The sequence below is a fragment of the Crocodylus porosus genome, unplaced genomic scaffold (assembly GCF_001723895.1).
Source record: "Crocodylus porosus isolate Cpor-Errol unplaced genomic scaffold, CroPor_comp1, whole genome shotgun sequence".
NCBI classification, from domain to species: domain Eukaryota; kingdom Metazoa; phylum Chordata; order Crocodylia; family Crocodylidae; genus Crocodylus; species Crocodylus porosus.
This window is the reverse complement of record NW_017728886.1, coordinates 28036953-28058570: the sequence shown is the minus strand read 5'-3', so window position 1 is coordinate 28058570 and position 21618 is coordinate 28036953. Positions and strand designations below refer to the sequence as shown.

The following is a 21618-nucleotide window of genomic DNA, read 5'->3' as shown; positions in this document are numbered from 1 at the left end:
GAGGAGGCTAGATGTACACCTTGCTGGGGTCATTTGACCCCAGTACTCTTTCCTGCCATAGCAGGGTGTGAGACTAGATGATCTGCTCAGGTCCCTTCCAACCCTACTAACTATGAAACTTTCAGGGATGAGATCCAAAGAGGGTTCTAGTTTATTTAAGAAAATAATATCACTTTTGAAGTTCAGATAGCAGAATTAAGAATTATTCAGTGTAAGTTGATCTTTACATATTTGTGTGTATGCTATCTATATGGTTGAGAAATGAGAGTACCAACACCTAAAAGACTCAAACAATTTAAAGCTCTCAATAAAGAAACAAAAAATAAATGAGGCCTAATAGCAAAGTTTGGGGAACTTGAGGAATCACCAAAAAACACTTGGACAAGCCAACTGCACAAACTCTTTATAAAGGTAGCTGCTGATGGGAGGTTTACAGGAAAGTATATAAGGAGTTCAGCTATGGGCCTATGCATTTCTTTGTAAACCTGGCAAATCTGACAACAGCAAACATTTATCCCTCAGCTGGGCAGATCATTTATGTTATAAAATTAAATCATTTGCCCAAATGGTTGTAAAGATCCTTTTGTAGCATTAATGTGCCTCACATTTTAAAACCAAATTATCCCGTAACATTGAGAAATACTAAAAAACAAAATATTTGATACAATTAAGTTGTTACCCATACTTTGTTACATTTTCTCTGCTGATAGCACATTTCCAGATTGCTCCTGTCACTGCTGCTAACAGTTCTTTGTTTTCAGAATTACTAAGCAGAGTAGCCAGTGGTTGTAGCCCTCCATGCTGCCTTACTAGGTCACGTGTTTCTTCATCTTCTGCACACTATACAACAAATTAAATATATAGAAGGTTTAAAATGTAACGGGTTTTCCAGGAAATCTGGTGTATTCCCAAAATAAGCAACATTAACAGAATAAGAACTTTACGTAAATATTTTGATTATTGATATATATACTTTAAACTTTGATTCACATTACAAATTAAAAGAGGGTAAATGATTATGTAGCAAGAGTGTATACTTTGCATACATTTTCAGAAAATATAGGCCTGTTCCCTTGTAAAATGAAAAACTTGTTCATTAAATGCATATGCATTTAAACACATGGGCATTTACTGTTCACTTACTGTGTACACAATATTCAGTTGTGTACACAGTAAACACAATATATACATACAACATTTAGTAGGCAATTCAAGTATAATATGATCCTGCCTTGAGCAGCGGGCTGGACTTAAATGACCTTATGAAGTCCCTTCCAGTCCTAGTTTCCTATGAACTATAATAATCATGTAAGTACAACAGACAAAAACTCACAGAAAATTTAAGCAATGAAATCATGAATGTTTTTTCAAGTACCACTGAAAGATCTGATTATTTAAATTATGCAGATACCTTAAAGATAGCACTAGCACAGTGCATCTGAAGCTCCTGATTTTCACTACTCAGGTTCTTCACAAGGTTCTCAATCATCCTCCTCTCTGTCTTTATTGCAAGTCTATAGCTTGGCTGTCAAAACAAGTTAAAAATTCTGGTTTATATAGCAATTAATATTGTCCTCCTAAAAACTAGAGCACTATTAATTTTGGCTCTGACCTGGCAAAAACCTGAACATCAGCTTAACTTTAAGAACACAATTAGTTCCAGTGCCCTGAAGGATACTAGCAATGAGCTCAAAGTCAATCATAGCATTACAGGCCATAGCTCCTCTTACATAGCAGCTCTCAGCCAGGAAGTGGGAGACCCAAGTTCAATTCCTTCTTCAGACTGACAGCATGTAAATGCATATTGCCATTCCCAAGGGATAACCCTACCAGGCTTTTGGAGGTGGGGGCTTTCTCTAGCCCTTTTGTTATTGTAAAAAAAATTATTCAAGAATCACTGAGCTAAAGGGAAAGCATAAACCGGGGCCTGATTCTCTAGCCTAATGAATACAACACTAAGCTGCTAGCAAAAAAGCTTGGATTCTTGTCTCTGATCCTAGGGATATTTCTGTATTTTCCCCAATGTCTGTTCTAAGGGAAGATGTATCATGTATGTACGGAGCCTAATTTTATTAGTGTGTATTAGGAGCTTGGCTATGTGGCTGCCATACAGATCAGACTGGGAGCTAGTGTGGAAAGAGAAATGAATGACATATTGAACAAAGTCCCAGAAAGGGGGGCAGGAAATCACTGGACTTGAAGGATTGGATTGAATGTTCAGAGAGTAGAAACTGGTAGGTGAGTGAAGATAAGGACTTGACCAGAGAACTTGGCAGGAAAGACTAGGAGAAGGGAGAAAAGAGGAATGGGCCAGGACAGGAATAAGCTGGAACATGGCAGGTTGGCATGGATGAAACAAAAAGCTATTAATTATATTTAGCTATTCATTAAACTCTGATCAATAATTTGTGGATGACAGGCCAACAGGGTTAGGAGTTTAGCTCCAAGAAGCTTTAAGAACTCACTCCACAAACAAGCCACAATTAGTGACCCCTAGCACTTGGAAGACATGTTCCAGAAACAAACTGGCTATTTTTCAGCCAGAGGGAAGTGATCAAAACAGAATCAAAGGAGCCATTCTGGTCAATAGGTCAACTTGTGACTAATATTTCTGAGTGCCAATGACATTAGATCAATGATTAAATTTAGGGACAGGATGGACCACGGTTAATATGGGTACACATCTGGCAGATGTCCCTCATAGTCACGGCTTTGTGGCTGTTCTTGGCTTCCTTGGATAAATTGTATCTGTTACTGTCAGTGAGACCTGGGACAAGGCCATACACAAGAGATTACTGTGAATCATTACAACAGACCAAAGCATTTGGATACTAGGATGATGGGCACCAAAAGAAAACAGCTTGAGGAAATAAATAATTCGGTATTCAGAGCATGGTTTAAAGAGTATGGAGTAGATGGAAGATCAACACCCCTTTTGAAGGGAAGAGGAAAGCTTTTCCTCTAGACGCAGGAAAAAGCAGCCATATTTGGTCTCCTTCTCCTGAGAGGACCCCCAGAAGCAAGCCCTGTCATGGCTTCACAAAAAGCAAGCCCCTGGCTTTGAGACATCAGCTCCTCTCAATCCCTGGCTTCCCTGGTGATCCACAGCACCCACAACTGAGAATTCGTGCTTGCTGGTCAGCTCCCAGGAAGGAGAGGGTGTTTTCTTTAAATGGAATAGGTTAGCGTGCTGATATCCCAAACAGCAAACCCTGCCCCAAAACTAACAGTCTTTATTGTGCCACTCCAGTTCCCTCTCTCCTTCCTTGTACCCCACTCTGTCCACCCTGGAACTCATCCTTGCTCTCTGTCTTTCTTGGGACCTTCTCCACCTCCAGGTCTCTCAATGCTTCTCTCAGTCTCCTTAAGCCAGGTCTGCCCCACTTGCAGTTATTCTCCTCAGGCCACGTCCACCACAAAACAATTACAAAACTATAGTATTCACCTGTGCACAACACTCACCCAATACAATTAAACATTATGTCATGGGGAACCAAACAGAGAGCAGTCTCTGTGACTTGCTGTCAGGCTCAAACTACCTCTGCCCTGGGGTGAAAAGGGCACAAAGGTGTCCTGCTTGTAGAACTATTTCCAGCAATTATTTACATCAATGTATACTAACACTGACCCCCCCACCCACCCACGTGTTGCCCACAAGAACTACAGGCAAGAACTCAGTCATCCAATCTTTTTCATCACACCATGCAACTAAAGACTGTATTATAATATATTCAGACAGGCAAATCTCATACTGGCATTTTCAAAATTTTGAGTGCTTGGCTTTGCAATCTTAATAATACTTTTTCACTCAACTTGCTTATATATATTTAATAGTACTCTTCCAGGAATTCTGTGTTTATAATCATTAAAATTTTCTATGCAGAGCTATCTGTATGGAGCTAAACTTCTTTTTTCATTGACTGTAATACTTCACTTTAAAATGATGTTTATGGTTTTAAAACTGACAAAAGTTGGGAATTTCAAAGTTAGGAAGTATAGCTTGAGTTAACAGGATACCACCATCTTCACACAGAATTTCCTGTCTTTTCTCAATTTAAATCAGATATTTATTCTCCTTCAATGCTGAATCAAATTAAATTCTTAGTTTCAGTGCTGAAGTCCTGTGAAGTACACCAAGTGATGATGCACTAATGTATCAGATAATTTGTCCCAGAAATCAGTCTTTCTATTCATTTTTTCTCTGTTTTCCTAAATGTTAACAGAAAAGTTATTTCTAAAGTTGTGAAGTATATATTACTAAATATAGCAAACTTCAGACTATAGCTGGTTTTACTGATAATGTTTTATTTAGACATTTTTAAATCTTCACCAAAACAGCTCAAAGTTTGGCAGTTTTTAAAACTTGGATATATACTCCGGTTGTAAAATTTGTAATGGAAATTTGGAGAGAAATCATACATATGTCTTTTCACTTGCTGATACTGATCAGACACTGCTTTTTACAAAGCACATTTATAAAGTAAACTGTCCTGACTTGTGTTATATGGGGAATCAGCCTTCTGTCCATATTTTTAATTCTCACATTCTCCTCTCCAATATCTTTGTCTTCAAATCAACTTTTTCCCAGTACACTTTACCAATATAAGGCTCTGCAAATTCACAATTTTTTTGCAAATTTCTTGCAACAAAAGCAGTGATTTTTATGAAATGTAATAAAAGAATTGACAGAAAGTGAAATTACATTAGTTTTATACAGATTTCTTCTCACAAACCACTCAGGGTTCTCAGCTTAAAAAGTATATTAAGACGGAGTCTTATATGCTCATGAACCACAATCTTCATCAAAAAGCCTTCTATAAAGTACTACCCACAATATTCACTCTTCAGTGGCCAATGAAGCTCTTATGGCAGGAACCAAATTTCCTGGTGGAAATACAAGTGTTCAGGTACATTCTTCCAAAAAACAGCTAGCTATGATGAGGGTTTTTAAAATTATAGTCAGAAATTATATTTAGGAATCAACAGTGTACATGGTTAGAGGTAGCTTGTTAACCTAACTGCTTACCTCTGATGCACACTCTTGTAACGTCCCCACCACTGGTGTTAACATGCTTACATGTGGAGACTTCAGCAACTGAGCTAATAATGGAATACCTCCAGCCTTACGGATTGCTTCTTTATTTTTGATGCTTTTGCTGCAGCTCCAAAGTGCCAAAGCCCCACAGCGGGCTATTTCAATATCTTTTGCCTGAGATGGTGTTGGATTGGCTAATCCCATTGACACACAGTCCAGCAGCCCAACCTGATGAAAAACAAAAATGTCTTAGTGGATTTAATAGAAATGACAAATAACATACTTATACTGTATGCTAATTATGACAGCAAGCACCACACCAGAAAAAAAATTACTTATTTAGTAAAAAGAGTCTATGCATAAAAAGAATATTGATTACCAGTCTTGTGATTCCTCCATGCTGTCTTACTGTCCTTCGTGCTCGTTTAAATTTGGCAACGTTGGCAATTGTTTCAGCTGCCAAGCATTTCAGATCCTTATCTGGAGAGTCCAGAATATTCACCATAATTTGTAAGCCCCCAAGATCAGCAATCGTACGTCTGATCTGTGAGTTCTGACTAATTTCCTTCAGGATTTTCAATGAACCAATCTAAAGAGAGGAAAATATCAAATGTTGCATACTATCTGAGAATGTATAAATGGTAGTTCACAATCTTTTAACACACTGGGTTGTATAAATGTCCTTAGGGGCAAGGTGGCACAGCCTGCAGTGCTGGAGGAGCTCACACCACAGCGCAGCATGAAAGTCTGTGGCCCGTAAGCTACTGGGGAGAGGAGTCACCCATACACACATGTGCGGTACAGTGGTGGGGTGGGTTGGGGGGGACTATCCAAGTATGTGGTGGACTGGGGAGAGCATCTGCAAGGAGGTGGCCCAGGGGGTCTTTGGCATACACTACTGCTGCCTCCACAGGAAACCCTGCCTTAAACAATGCTTTTGTACTGCATACTCCTTTGCAAAAGAAAGCATTCAAATGCTAGAAAGCATGTGCCCAGCTCAATGTATTTCAACAGCTACTTACCTTACATTTAACGTCTTCTGTATCAAGTAAATTTATTAAGACTTCAAGACCTCCAACATCTCTGATGGCCAGTTGACAGGTTTCTTGAGCCAAGTTGAAATCTCTCATTGAACACAAGGCAATTACTGTAGCTGTCTGATTGCCTCCCTAAAATAATACAATGATTAATATATGTTAAATATGCATAATACGATCTCATTGCTACAGGAACTTACTAATAAAGATGGGCTCTGATAGACCCATACTTTTATCAATGATGTGTTAGAAAACAAAACCACTGTTGATTCAATTTAAAGTTTGACTCCAAAACTGGAGAAACAGTAAATAACAAAAAGGAAGGTCACTGTTATGGAATGAACTAGATCACTTGGCAAGCTGAGCACCATCAAAGATTTGTTTTAGTTTGACTAAAAGGCTGTTGTACATATATATGACCAAAATATGTAGGTCATTGTGACAAGAAGGCATAGTCTATCCTGGGAAACAGCAACTGTGCAAAGACTTCGATATGCAGATCCAGGATTTTTAAAAGGAGATTGTGGGAGCTGTAATCAGTGCTTCAGGGGTCTGGCTACATTCCCCACTTCTAACTTCTCCCCCCACCAGGGCAGGCAGTAACACCATGGGAGTACCAGCCCCATGTGGGATTTTTTAAAGTCTCTTACTCAGGAAAGAAACCCCCCCCAACTCTCAGCACCCCTCTTCCCTTCCCCTTCATGCTCAATGGCACCTCCTTGCTCCTCCCAGTCCCCGCTTGTCCTCTCTACTTACATTTCTATGCAGGGAGCCTCACCTGTTTCTGCTGGTCCAAGCTACTCCTGCTCCAGTCCTGCTAGGACTGCAGGGAGCAGCTGCATTGGGAGCCAGGATGAGCTGGGGACAGTGGTAATGGTGGGTGGGTTCCCCCTCCCCGAGTCTGCTCCTGGGCTGGCAGGAAACACCCAGGGGATTGGGTAAGAAGGAAGAACCCACCTGCCACTGCCACTGTCCTGGCTAAATCTGGCCAACCACACAGCCTCTGGGGCAGCCAGGGACAGTGGAGACACCAGCAATGGTAGGCAGGGGTGGGGGGGAATGGGAAGGGAAATGCCACTGAGCATGGGGGAAGGAAGGAGGTGCACAGAGAGGTTGTTTCTTACCTGCTTCAGGGACTTTAAAGTCTCCAGCAGCTGCTCCTGCAACATAGTCTGAAAAAAGGGTACGGCAATGCCACTGAACACCCCTGGATCTGCTCTTGAAAATGAGGGAGCCACAGTGCCTGATTAACTAATGATTATTGTAAATCTACAGAGGATACTGCTTTCTGAGGTCTTGTAAAGGCTAACCGCTGTACTTTTAGAAAATATGTAACCTTTATAGAACAGCTCAAACTATTAAATATATTATAAACTTGCTTTGTTTTATAAAGGTGTTTACAGAGAAAACATGTAATTCAATTTTAATGCATCTCTCCCACTCCAAATTATGTCCTTTCCATTAAGGAACACTGTTTTTAAACTGTAAGCACACTTTGATCCATCATGCAATAATTCAGTCTTTACATATCTATTACAAGTGTAATGATCAAGGATCCTGGTTTTCTGTTTCAAAACTGCAAACTCTCTGATTTTAATTTCTTTTTAAACTGCAACCCACCAAAACCCCTCAAATTATCTAATTAAAATCCCCCAAATCTGTGTTTTTCCTAGATTAAAATGAAATGCCACTCTATATATAGGTATCAGTTGAACACAAAGTTTTATTGATATATTTATAATTTTATACCAATTTGGAAGCCTTCCAGTGCCTCAATCACTATAATAAAATAAATTCTAAATACCTATATATTTTGGCATGTGATTTGGGTTTTTTTATCATGGAAAATCAGAGCTCTCCCTGCCCCCTTTACTCACCAGGATGCAGTTCCAACTGCTTTGTGGCTCTGAGCAGCCCTGATATGCCAGTGCCCTGCCCATGCCATTGCCCTTCACTCCCCACCCACAGCCCCCTGAGCCATGCCATTGCCCTTCACTCCCTACCCTCCAGCCCTGCTGTAGGGAGCCCCAGCTGCCAGGGCTATGGGCCAGGGACCCGGATCCACAGCCCCCTGTCTGCCACAGCAGTACCCGAGCCCTGGCTGCTGCTCACAGGAGGTGGTGGCTGCTGCGGCAGAGCAAAGCACAGAGCCTGGCTCCCCCTCCTCTACGGGCAGCACGGCCGGAGCAGAGCCTGTGGAGGTGTGGGTGTGGGCTACCCATTGTAGGCTCGGGCTGCCCACTCTGCTGCCCATCCCCATCTCCACTGCTGCTGGGCAGGCCAGGGGTGCCTTGTCATGCCAGCACGGGGCTTAGAGTGGCAGCACTGAGCTTCCCCACACAGCTCTGTTCTGTCCTGCAACACCAGATCCCGCCCGCTGAGCCACAGAGGCCCCAGGGGGAGGGCAGTTGGGTGGGGAGCTCGAAGCCCACAATGGGCAGCCCTTCCCTTCCATATACACACATCTGGGGAGTACATACCCACCATGCCCCGTCCAGAGTGCGGGCAACAGTAGAGAGCCAGCCCCTCCCACCCCACAGATGAGCAGCTCGTGGCCCTGTCCCACACCTTGCCCGGGCCCTACGGCTGTGCCCCGGACCCCTAGCCCCACACACTGCCCCAGCTGGGCAACAGCCCCAGCCCCAGCCCTGCCCAACTCCCTCCCTCCCTCACTATGGGGACCTCAATTTCCACCACCACCCCCCCAAACTTATCTGCGGGGCACTGTTCTCCAGGTTGCTTGGTGTTCATGTGCACATGTGCATGGTGCCCCCTGCTGATCGCCCTCCTCTCTTCTCCCTGCAGCCCCTTGCAGGCTGGAACTCTGCCAGTCTGCAAAGGGAAATCCACCATTTCCCACATTTTTCTCCTTTAAAGGAGAACATCTGGGTTTTTCTCCTTAAAATGAGAAAATCCGGGTTTTACCATGTTTTTCCATCCCAGATGGAAAACCTAGATCCCTGGTAATGATTCACATGTGATATTCAAAATGTTCTAAATATTTTTTTAAAAACAAATAACTTCTTATTCTCCTATATTAAATAAAAATAGAACAGTATATGAAAAATATAAATGCATTTTTTCCTCTCCTAAATTGCTTACAAAGCTTAATATATGTTTTAAAAGCAAAACCACAACAAAATATTTTTCATATGTTCTGAAATATCAGTTCTTTAGCACTGTCATACTACTGGTGGCCACAACAATTATTTCTCTTTCTTGTAGTTATCATCACATCAGGTCTTAAAGTATTTATTTTAACAAGCATGGAAACAGTTAGCTCTCCATTAAATTGATACTAAATCTGCATGATGTTTGAAATCTGATCAGTTGAATGTAAAATAAACTCTATTGGCACTTCAACAATCAATTTTAAGACTTTAAATTAAACACAGATTTAGTTAAAATGGGTACCTCTTCTTATACAAATGAGGCAGTACAAATATTCACAATGAAATGAAAATAAATTATGAGTATGAAAATGTAGTAATCCTAATTGGTAAAGAATTTTCTACACCATGTCAGTATAGTAATAAGAATTTTTAAGTTCTTAAGATGTGAGAACTACAAAACTTTAAAAATGGCTATATATATATAAAATGGAATATATATATATATAATATTTATTTATATATATATATATATAATTATTTAAAATGATATCTCCTACACAGCTTGCCTTTTTTGTTTTTACTCTTGAAAGGGTTTAACAGATCTCTTTTTAAAAGTTCTATGATGTATAACATGCTCTTGTTAAAATTAAACTATATATGAAACCAGGTAATCTTTTCTTCCATAAGAAAAAATGGGAGGAAGATAATGGAAGGACATATCTTTGGGGTTTTCTTATAGAAGTACTCCTTAATTTTTATACTGAGTAAGATAGTGGGGCCTTTCCACAGACCACAGTGATTTCTCAGGACCAGAAGGTATCCACACAGAGGCCTCATTAATAACAATGCAGCTCTGCTGCTCCCCTACCAATCCTCCAATTTTTGGAACTGTGACTCAATTTCAAGTCACAGTTGGGCTTCTTCAATTACTAGTGCCCCTGGTACCTTGCATCTTCATCTTAAAAGGGAAGCCCAGATGCAGAGTGAGAGCTACAGACATTTAATACAGACCACAACTGAATTACATTTGTACTGTCAGCTTTAGATTCATGGAGTTTAAGGACAGAAGCAAACATTAGATTTTCCAGTCTGACCTTGTCATCCACACATGGAGAGTTCCCCAGTACCCTTTGTAATGAATGCCAATGCTTAATCACCCTCAACTGTTAAAATGTTGTGCCCAATTTCTATTTTGAATCTGTGTGGCTGATTTTGAATCCAGTTACTAGTTCTTTGCTAAATTAAAGAGCTATTTAGGATTTGGAGTCTTCTCCCCATGAGAGTACTTCTTTCTTGCAGTTAAGTCACCACTCAATCTTCTTTTTGATAAATTAGACAGATTAATCTTTTAAATCAGTGGTCTTCAACCTTTTTAAGTTGGCATTTAAAAGCAACCCAAGATCTACCATGCACCGCCATCCCACACTCACTTGGCCCAGCAGGTAAGTCTGTGGGAGGGAAGGGGGGGACAGATTGAGGAAGAGGGAGAAAAAAATATTTGGGGGTGCGCCTCCCCAGAAGGTAAGGCACACCTGGCCGGGGCCCTACTCAACTTACCCCTGCTCCCACTTCTGCGGCCCTGTCCCTCATCATGGGGGCCTCGTTCTAGCCCTCATCCCTTCCCTCCCCCAAAGACTGACCTCAGCACTGGCACTCAGCACACCGTCCCCCCAGCTTGTGATTGACTGTAAGAGGCCCCGAGATCTACCGCAAGAGGCTCTAAGATCCACTGGTTGGTGACCACTGTCCTAAATGTTTTATTGCAGGGCATTTTTTCCAGCCCATACATCACTTTTTCTCTCTGCACATTGTCCATTTTGTCAACTTAATTTAAGATGGAAAGAGCAGAACTGGACTCAATATTCCATTATCAATCTCACCAGTACTATGCACAAAAGTAAAATTACCTATGTCTTCTCATTGGGCACATCTACACAAGATGCTGACTGCACAGTAGCCAAAACATACTGCACAACAGCACAGCACAGACCATGCTAATACACTACCGTGCAGTATTACTAGGCTACTGCGCTGTAGCAGCACTTAAAAGATGTTAATTCCTGTTACTGTATATTTATTTAGTACTTGCTAATGTAACCCGGGTGGCAGCCCAATAGTTGCTACCCCTGCCCAATATCAGGGATGGTGTGGTGAGAGTGGGGCAGGGCTTCCGGCCAGCACCAATTTACTTTCCAGATAGCCCCTGCTCCCCACAGAGCAGCCTGTGGTCCCAAGAAGATATAACACTTAACTGATTTAACTATTTACACTTTATTTACAAAACAAGAATAACAGGAAAGGTTATTTACAAGTGAACTTAAATGGCATAACCAGAACCACAAAACAAACCAGAATGCATTAGTCAACCCTTGACTCAAGAACCACAGGTAGGGTAACTGGCAGCTTTCAGCCACTGCTGAGGAGCTACCACAAGGAAGCAAGGTGGTCACTCCCAGCAGCTCCAACAGACTTCCCAATAAGCGACAGACTGCAACAGGATAAGCTCTTCTGGTCTGCAGCCATCAAAGTGTATCAAACCCCAACCCCACAAAGAGGCTGAAGGGTGACCCTCCCTGGCAACCAAAAAGGCAACCAACAAGCAACTGAGTAGGCGCCTGCAGCAATCAGCATGACCCAAACACAAAGCTCAGGGACTCCATCCGATGACAATCAGCTGCAGAATAAGGGACAGGACTGAGTCCCCTCTGGAGCAATCAGTGGCAGAGGGTCAGCAGCACAGGCAGCTCCCAGGGGTCATTGCTCTAAACCCCTACTTCAGATGACTGGCTGGGCACCCCACACTCCTCGCAGCTCGCCAGTCCTGCTCTGAGCACCAGCCTGCGCCCCGAGCCCCCAAGGACCCTTGTCCTGGTGGTCTGCTGCTCCTCAGGATCTGAATGCCTTGCCTGTTGCTGTCCCACTTTCCCAGGAAAAGTAAGGGGTTTCCTCAACTCACCGGCCCAGTCCGCATAAGGATGCCACCTGTACTCTGGGCCACTGCCCCTTCTCCGCACTGGAGTGGTGGACCAACTGCCACCCCTAGCCTCCAGGACATCTGGGTCCAGCACACTGCGACGGGGCCTTGGGGCACCAGCTCTCTGCCCCAAGCCCTGGCCACTGCTCCCACTCTGCTGCATGGCTGAAGGCACAGCCGACTGCCGCTGCCTTCTCCTCCCAGGGCCTTTAGGGCTCTTCAGATGGGCTCTCTGCTCTCTCTGCTGGGTCAGCTCACCCCAGCTCTTCTTAGGCCTCCCGCATCGTTCCCCGGAGTCACTGTCAGCAGCCTCCACGCCAGGTCGGCTGCTGCTTTTATCCCCTCCAGCAGTCCCACCCTGGCTTGCAAACTGGCCAATCAGGGCTCAGGGTGGCTGGCCCCCCAAGTCCGGCCATCCCCCTTCCATGCAAATGAGGGGATTGAAAACCCCTTCTTTCGATTGGCTTCTCCTTTTCCACAGGGCAGGGCTCCCCTGCTCCACCCTCGGGGTCGCTCAGAGTTCACCAGCACTGTTTCTAGCCCAGGGTAAGTATCTCAAGCCGATCTGGTGAGCCCACATTGGCAGTCTGTTACACTAATACAAGTACTAAATAAATGTATAGTAATGTAGACACATCTATTACTTCCTTGTTTATAAATCCAAGGTCACATTCATCCTTTTCCCCATTGAACTCTTGTTCAATTGTTTTTCCACCGTAACTCTTAAATTCTTTTCAGAGTAACTATTTTTTAAGATACAGATTCCTGTTCTACAAGTATGGCCGCTTTCACTATTCCTACCTATAAAACTTTGCATTTGGCTGTAATTAAGTCCATTTTGCTTGACTATACACACCTTACCAAGCAATTCAGATTGTGCTGGCTACAGACAGACAAGCCAATTATGTTTCTTTTAAAGGGATTGATGGACTTACTGACAATAAGCATGCACAAGACTGATTCACTGTAACTGTTTTGTGTGTCTGGTTGGATTGAGCAGCAAGTGAAACTAAACCACAGCAATTTACATTGGAATGAAACAGCTGCTAAATTACTGTACTTTGGCTTCAACTACTGCAGGGTGGAACGAACACACAAAACAATTACACAAGATTAGCTTGATACATGGAAGGAAGTCCTCCTTTTCCCTGCCCTCCTTTTAAACTGATGTCATTGTTTCATCTGTCCATATGCGCCATATGACTGCCTGTTGTTATCATTACCATTCCACCAACCTTTGGTTCATCCACAAACTTGATCAGCAGTCATTTTATATTAATTTCCAGCTCACTGATGAAAATGTTGAACAGTGGCAGGCCTAGCAACAATCCTTCTGGGACACCACTAGAAATACCCTGTTGATGATTTTACCCCATTATGACTCATTTTTAAGATCCATGAGTACCTACGTGAAACCCAGAATAAAGTAAATAGAAAAGTGAAGCTGAAAGCATTTTCTCAGTTTAATAAGTGTGGGGAAGATAAAATTTTCTTAAAGTCACGTCTGTAAAGAGTACAGAACATTAAAAGCTTCTGCAGATGCTCTGCTAGCAAACAGAACAGTTAGCTTTTTGACTTGCAGTTCTAGAGGACGTCTGCTAGCAGAAGCTGCTTCACAGAGCTATGGATTTCCCAGTCCTGACCAAGTCTCATTTTCAGCTAGAATGATCTACACCTCAGATGTCCAATGCATGCAGCCCCAAAGGGTTAACTTGTGGCTCTTGGTCCACTTGCTGCTCCCTCCACTGCTCCAGCTGCTTCTGCTGCCAGAGTCCCTCAGCTTCCCCTCCCTCCTCTGATTTCCACTGTCTGTCCCAGTCCCTGGGCAGCTCATAGGAGCTCAGGAAATCTGTGCAGTGTGGCATGGGGGTGCAATCAAGTTACAGCCAGGGAGATGTTGGGTGGAAGGGCAGCTGTCATCAGGTGCAGGGCGAGGAGCATGCACAGTGTGGCGTGTTGTGGGGCCAGTGCTTGCACACAGCCTTGGGGGCATGGGTCTCACACAGTGGGGTCAGCAGACATGCATCTCCTGGCCACCCAGAAGTTGGACAGCCCTGACCTACTTTATGGTAGGTATTATTCTGTCCCTTACCTGCCTCCATTAATACTGTAAACAGAGTAGTTACTTTGAGATAATACATCATGTTTCCATAGTGGAGGATTCTCTAGCAGGGTTCTTCATCACAGTTTAACATTGTCACAAGCCACATGAGAAGAAGAATGGACTTAAGGGCAATGCACTTGAAAGGCACTCGGTAGATCTGCTTTCATTTTCCAGTCTTGCTGTAGAATTCCCATACAATCCTGGGCAAACTGCTTCCCTCTGAAACTCAGTTCTTCCTATCTAACAAAGGCATTATTCTTTTTGTTTTTCATACTCCTATTCTTTTGTCTATCTTGTTTATGTATTTTTTAAATTCTCTGTGGCAGGGACTATTTTTTAATATGTCTTATTACAATGTGACTTCAATTTCAGTTGAAGTCTCAGTAGTAAAATTAGTTTAATAACAATAATAAATGCCATAATAAGAATATAGTGAAACTGGCTCCAACTATCTTTGCCAATTTATACCTTCATTTACATACTTACACAGAAAAGTATAGAAATTAGACTGAATTAATAGGAGAGGCAAGGATTCATGGTGCATTTGGATTCACTGAGAGAAAATTAGATAGAATAAAACAAGAACTGTCCGATTTTTGGCTTGGATACATCTCTATAAATATGGTGCATATTACATTTTTTAATGGGAAGTTCGAAGGAGTAGGACTGTACACAACCACAAAATGAAATATTGTTTCATATTTCAGGGCAATGCCAAGGATTCCATATAGAGCTGCAGCTAAAGTTTAATTCCTTATAGTTAAAGTTCATTTGTATGCTCTTTTGAGATTTGAAAGTATATTTATGACTGAATACTGGGAACAAAAGAAGTTGATTCTTTTTCTTTTGTGTCACACTGCTCATTTACATTTTTACTGACTATATATCCATATAGTAACTGAAGCATAATTTTATTTTTTTTGAAGTAAACAGTACTGTTCAAATACATTGTTAAAAAACAATACAAGACCTAATCATGTTTGCTATTTGATAATTGGACAAATACCTCTCCATTGTTATTCCAGAAATCATTTTATAAGATACATTTTTAATTCTTTTTATTACAAAATAATTTAACACAAAATATTGTTTACATATTTTCAGTTTCTAAAAAGCAATAAAAAATAAATAAGCAGCTAGAAGTGAAGAATGAAACAGAATCCCCCATTTAGTCCATTGTGACTTCTTGGGTTTGTATTGAACTTGACACTTTTAAATCACAGTGCTGATCTATATTACTGAATTTTAAATTTTGATATAATGAAAGACTAAGTCACACAATATGTAGAATATGCTTTAGCAGAGTAATTTTTCTACACTAGCTAGCCTCTAAACAGTAAGTTTTTGTTTTGATATAAATTCTAGTTCCAACTTTTTATTTTAGTTTATAAAACATAGGTCAAACTGAAACTTGTTAGAGATAAGTTATAGACAAGCATAGCTGAGTTATGGAATAATTAATTCCCTGCCACATTTCCTGAAACTTCTGGAGTTCATGAGCTACAGCCTGGCAATGCACAAACTGTACAGATTAATATAACTAAGGCTAGCAGAAAATCACGAGTGATAAAAATCACAGATATCATAATGTTTCCTTTGCTCTACAAATCTCTTTCATACAGAAATCACTATTGTTCAACTGCAAATTAATCAGTTGGCACTGACAGTCATTTTATGCCTCAAAGCCAGCACTGATCAGTGGAAATCCAGGGACCAGTGGATTAGCTGTCAGAATAAGGGTGCAGTTTACAAGGATTGTAACATAGTACTCTACACTAAAGACAGTGTCTATGTGGCATTTTCCGGCGACATGATTATTGATTATGACATGTAGGCATTATTTATCCTTTGCTTAAAGAAACCAGAGTCAAATGTTTGGAGTCAAGGCACAATGGAAGAGCTATATTCTATACTTTATCTGAGAAACTGATTAAGTGAAAATGGTGGACTTGGTTTTGGTATGCAGATAATCATTACTATGACATAATAATAATACACTGTTATCCTGCATAAAATATTGACACTGTTAATATCCTTATGTATGCCATAAAAACTCAACCTACAAAGTGGGCATCTAGCTAGTCCATATACACATATGTTGTTGTCACTGGTCTAGTCTAGTCTATATAAATTTTTTCCACCAGAGCTAGTAGATGGAGCTGTACAGACAGAAAAGAATTGTTTAGCTAATGTCATTTGGGGAGGTAAACTACTTATGCCAACTGAAAAGACCCTTGTGCCAGCATATGCCAAGTCTCCACTAAGGCAATGACATTACTATGCTCACATAGTTATAATGACAGCAACTTTGTAAGGTAGATAAGCTGACTATAGGTGAATTAACAGGGGAGTGATTAGTGGACTAGGGATAGAAGTTACACATGAACTGGTTTAAGTAATCAGAAACTATTTGAAACCTGTAACAGAACAGAAATTCAGCGCACATAAACTAGTTTCAAAATGGCTGAAACTGGTTTAAGATAAACCTGGATGAAAGTAGTATCAGACTTAACTGATTTGGATCAAACTGGTTTATGAAATTTCTGTCCCAGACCCTTTCCTGATTCAAGTTAAAGCATAGTCCCCCAGCATCCCAGAATACTTTCCAGCCCTGGGATGGGCTGTGCTGTCTGCTCCAACAGAGAAGGTTTTGGGGGGGTGGGGGAAGGGAAGGGATTGTCCTCCCTAGGCAAACCCCAGCTATAGGCTGGGGCTGGGGCTGGGGCTGGGGCTAGGTGGGGGGTAAACTCCCTTTCCCTTGAGTACAGAGCTTCCCTGCCTTGCTACACTTACTGCTGGCTGCCACAGTGGATTACAAATCCCAGAGGCCCTGGAAGCAAGAAGAGGAAGTGATAAGCAACCCTACAGAGTCCTGCCGTGATTCTGGACTGCAAATCTGGGGGCAGCAGGAAGAGGAAGTGAACACACAACCCAAGCTGGCTATGTGTCAGAGAGCTCTAGTGCCCCCTGACTTCTGGCCTGAGCCACTGCAGGTATGTAGCTGCATTTCCTGAATCAAAAGTAAATGTCTGTCCAGTTGATATGTGAGTTTAATATTTGCAGCTTAGACTAGCCTCCAAAGACTGAATTGATTCAGCCTCAGGCGTTTTGACTGCCTGTACTTAGCTGAGGAGAACTGTATGAGTACTAATATAAAGTAAGGTAAAATAATAAGTTTTAAAATATTTATTTAAGATACAAAAGAATCTTTTTTAATTGGGTTAAGACTCATAACTGTTCCTCTCCATGGAAATCTTTAGTAAAAGGCAAAAGATTTATGCAATTTGAAGAGAAAGAAGAAGCCTGCTGGGGATTTTATTACCCATTCATCTGCCTGCAGCCTTGTCCTTTCATTTGATGCCGAACCTGTATTTTAAATACAATTTATACACTTACAGGAGCTCCTTGGGAGCTCTGTGCTTGCTGCCACCAGGCTCCCACCACCAGGCTCCCACCGTCACCGCCAGAGCCCCTCCCCTCCGCAGACTGCGTTCATGAACGCAGTGCCTTATTTGTGGATTTTGCCATTCACGGGGATACGAGAACATATCTCCCATGAATTATGAGGGTCGCCTGTATACTTTAAATATTAATAAGCAAGTGAGAGAAATTGAGAAATGACAAGTGGAGAAGAAAGATCAGAAGGGTTAGGATGAAACTGGCTTTAAAAACTCACAATCAGAACAAGGAAGTGCTGCTTTTCTATTCTGTACTGGATCTTGTAAATCTTGACTCCAGGCTTGAGGATTTCATAGATTTCATAGATTTCATAGACATCAGGGCTGGAAGGGACCTCGGGAGATCATCGAGTCCAGCCCCCTGCCCAAAGGGCAGGAAGTCAGCTGGGGTCATAGGATCCCAGCAAGAGAAGCATCCAATTTACTCTTGAAGGTGTTCAATGTAGGTGCTTGAACCACCTCCGCTGGCAGACTGTTCCAGACCTTGGGGGCTCAGACAGTAAAGAAATTCTTCCTTATGTCCAGCCTGAAACGGTCTTGCAGGAGTTTGTGACCGTTCGACCTCATCATCCCTTGGGGCGCTCTGGTGAACAGACATTCCCCCAGATCCTGGTGGTCACCCCTGATAAACTTATAGGTGGCCATCAGATCACCCCTGAGCCTACGCTTTTCCAGGCTAAAGAGTCCCATGTCTCTCAGCCTATATATGATATGTGCTGTCTAGAATACTGGATTTCTGGGATAAAATATCAGTTCAGCCAAGCATTTGTGATTTTGCCCATAACAGGGATAAAAGACTGAATATTATAGCTAGCTTCCTTGTGACAATTATGCTTATGGATCTAAGTGAGTTGGGGCACATGTAAATGTGAATCTATGAGGGAAATGTCACAGGGCTGACCTGGGCAGACTTGAGCCTCTATCAGCCACTGGGGAGCTGGCAGCTGATAAGCACTAGGCAGTTAAAAAAAGACAATGACAATATGATTTAAAATAATACGATAAAGGATTTTCCAAAAACCCCAAACAAAACAAACTCCCTCCCTCCCCCCAAAATCTGCAACACTAATAGCGTATGAAAATATAAGAGAAATGCTCTCTGGGGAAATAAAACTGACTAGATTTACAATAGAACTCAGTAAGCACATGGGAAAAACGGAAACACAGATGAGGACATGGCTGAAGCATCTCCTCCAGGCATGCTTTTCAAACAATGGCATTTAGACTAAGATGTGACTTGTGATTAAGGTGCACCTGGATCTATATTCCATGTTACTTGACATCTTTAAGACTGGAAAACTAAAAATGAGCTTTAGAATGGGAAAGTGACATAAAAAGAGGGGAAACAATGAGGCAACTTATTTCTGATACAAAACCCAGAAAACTGTTACTGTTCACAAAAACATATTGCTATGTTGCAAATTACCTTTTACCTCCACAGTATAGTATTAAAATAGTAGCGGACCCTAAAGAACAAAATACAAAGTAACAATAAAAAACTCAACCTGTATTGCTTAATTGTTAAATGAAACTATATTCACTTTCCCATATATTATTACACCTACTGTATTAACATAAAAACACCAAACTGGAGCCAACTAGAGACCGTGCGCTTCTTGACCTGCTGCTCACAAACAGGGAAGAACTGGTGGGCAATTTACTAACTTGAGCAGCAGTGACCATGAGATGATTAAGTTCAGGATCCTGAGGAAACGACGGATGAAGAGCAGCACAGTAAGGAACGTGGACTTCAGAAAAGCAGACTTCAACTCACTCAGGGAACTCCTGAGCAGGATCCCCTGGGAATCCAGTCTGAGGGAGAGAAGAGTCCAGGATTTTAAAGAAGACTTACTGAGAGTACAGGAACAAACCATCCTGAAGCCCAGGAAGACTAGCAATTATGGCAGAAGACCAGCTTGGCTTAGCAGGGAACTCTTCACTAGACTAATTCACAAAAATGAAACTTATAAAAAGTGGAAACTTGGAAAAATAACTAGGGGGGAGTATAACAGCACTGTTCAGGCATTCAGAGATGAAGTCAGGAAGACAAAAGCACAATTGGAGTTGTGGCTAGCAAGGGACACAAAGGGTAACAAGAAGGATTTCTACAAGTATGTTGGGAGCAAGAGGAGGATCAGAGAAAGTATGAGTCCCTTACTGAATGGGGAGGCACCCTTGTGACAGAGGATACAGAAAAGGCTGAAGTGCTCAATGCTTTCTTTGCCTCAGTCTTCACAGGCAAGGTTAGCTCCCAGACTACTACACTGGGCAGCACAGTTTGGGGAGGTGAGAAGCCAACAGTGGTGAAATAACTGGTTAGGGACTATTTAGAAAAGCTGGGCATACACAAGTCCATGGGGCTGGATGGGATGCACCTGAGTTTGCTGAGGGATTGCAGAGCCATTGGCCATTATGTTTGAACACTCATGGCAAATTGGCAAATCAGAAGAGGTCCCAGATGACTGGAAAAGGGCAAACATGGTGCCCATAATAAGAAAGGGAAAAAGGAGAATCCAGGGAACTACAAACCAGTCATCCTCACCTGGAAAAATCATGAAGCAGATCATCAAGGAATCAATCTTGAGGCACTTGGAAAAGAAAGTAAGAAGAACAGTCAGCATAGATTTACCAAGGGCAAGTCATGCCTGACTAACCTGACCACCTTCTGTGACGAGGTGACTGGCTCTGGGGATGTGGGGAGACTAGTAAATGTGATATACCTTTATTTCAGCAAGGCTTTTGATATGGTGTCCCACATCATTCTTGCAGGTAAGCTAAGGAAGTATGGGCTGGATGTATGAATTGTAAGGTGGATAGAAAACTGGCTGGAGCATTGGGCTCAGAGGCTAGTAATCAATGGCTGTCTAGTTGGCAGCCTGTATCAAGTGGAGTGCCCCAGGAGTTGTTCCTGGGGCTGGTTTCGTTCAATGTGTTCATCAATGACCTGAAAGATAGCATACAGTGCATGCTCAGCAAGTTTGTAGATGACACCAAGCTGGAGAGAGTAGTGGATGCACTGGGGGGTAGGGCTAGGATTCAGAGTTACCTCGACAAAGTGGAGGACTGGGCCAAAAGAAATCTCATGAGGTTCAACAAGGACAAGTGCAAAGTCCTGCACTTACGATGGAACAAACCCATGCACCAGTACAGGCTGGCGGCTGACTGGCTGGGAACCTGGGAAGCATCTCTTTAGAAAAGGACCTGGGGGTTACAGTGGAAAATAAGCTGAATATGAGCCAACACTGTGCCCTAATGGCATACTGGGATGCATTGGTAGGAGCGTTGCCAGCAAGTCAAAGGAAGTGATTATTTTCCTCTATTCAGCACTGGTGAGGCCACATCTGGAGTACTGTGTTCAGTTTTGGGCCCCACTATAGAAAGAATCATAGAATCATAGAAGTAGGGTTGGAAGGGACCTTGTAGATCTTCAAGTCTGACCCCTGCCTGGGCAGGAGAAAAACTGGGCTCAAATGACTTCAGCCAGGTAGGCATCAAGCCTCTTTTTAAAGACCCCCAGGGTAGGAGCCAGCACCACTTCCTTTGGAAGTTGGTTCCAGATCCTAGCCACTGTAACTGTGAAGTAGTTCTTACAGATGTCTAATCTAAACCTACTCTCCAACAACTTATGGCTGTTATTCCTTGTTATGCCAGAGGGCGCTAGGGGAAACAAGGTCTCTCCCAAACCCTTCTGGTCCCCCCTAGTGAGTTTATACATGGTCACCAAGTCCCCCCTCAGCCTTCTTTTGTGAAGGCTGAACAGGTTCAGGTCCCACAGTCTCTCATTGTAGGGTCTGCCCTGTTGTCCCCGGATCATGCGAGTGGCCCTCCTCTGGACCCTCTCGATGTTGTCCACGTCCCTCCTTAAGTGGGGCACACAGAACTGGACACAGTACTCCA

General features: G+C 42.4%; 1 protein-coding gene across 2 annotated transcripts in view; it reads right to left on the bottom strand.

The window, feature by feature from the left end:
• Positions 1-21618, bottom strand: part of ARMC4 (armadillo repeat containing 4) — a 181739-nt gene that overhangs the window by 104645 nt on the left and 55476 nt on the right. For both annotated transcript variants that reach the window (XM_019531524.1, XM_019531533.1), the window contains 5 exons: positions 6058-6204; positions 5415-5624; positions 5027-5263; positions 1412-1525; positions 686-840 (listed from right to left, as the gene is read on the bottom strand). In XM_019531524.1, coding sequence (XP_019387069.1) covers positions 686-840; positions 1412-1525; positions 5027-5263; positions 5415-5624; positions 6058-6204 — 863 coding nt within the window. The remainder of the gene's footprint in view (positions 1-685; positions 841-1411; positions 1526-5026; positions 5264-5414; positions 5625-6057; positions 6205-21618) is intronic.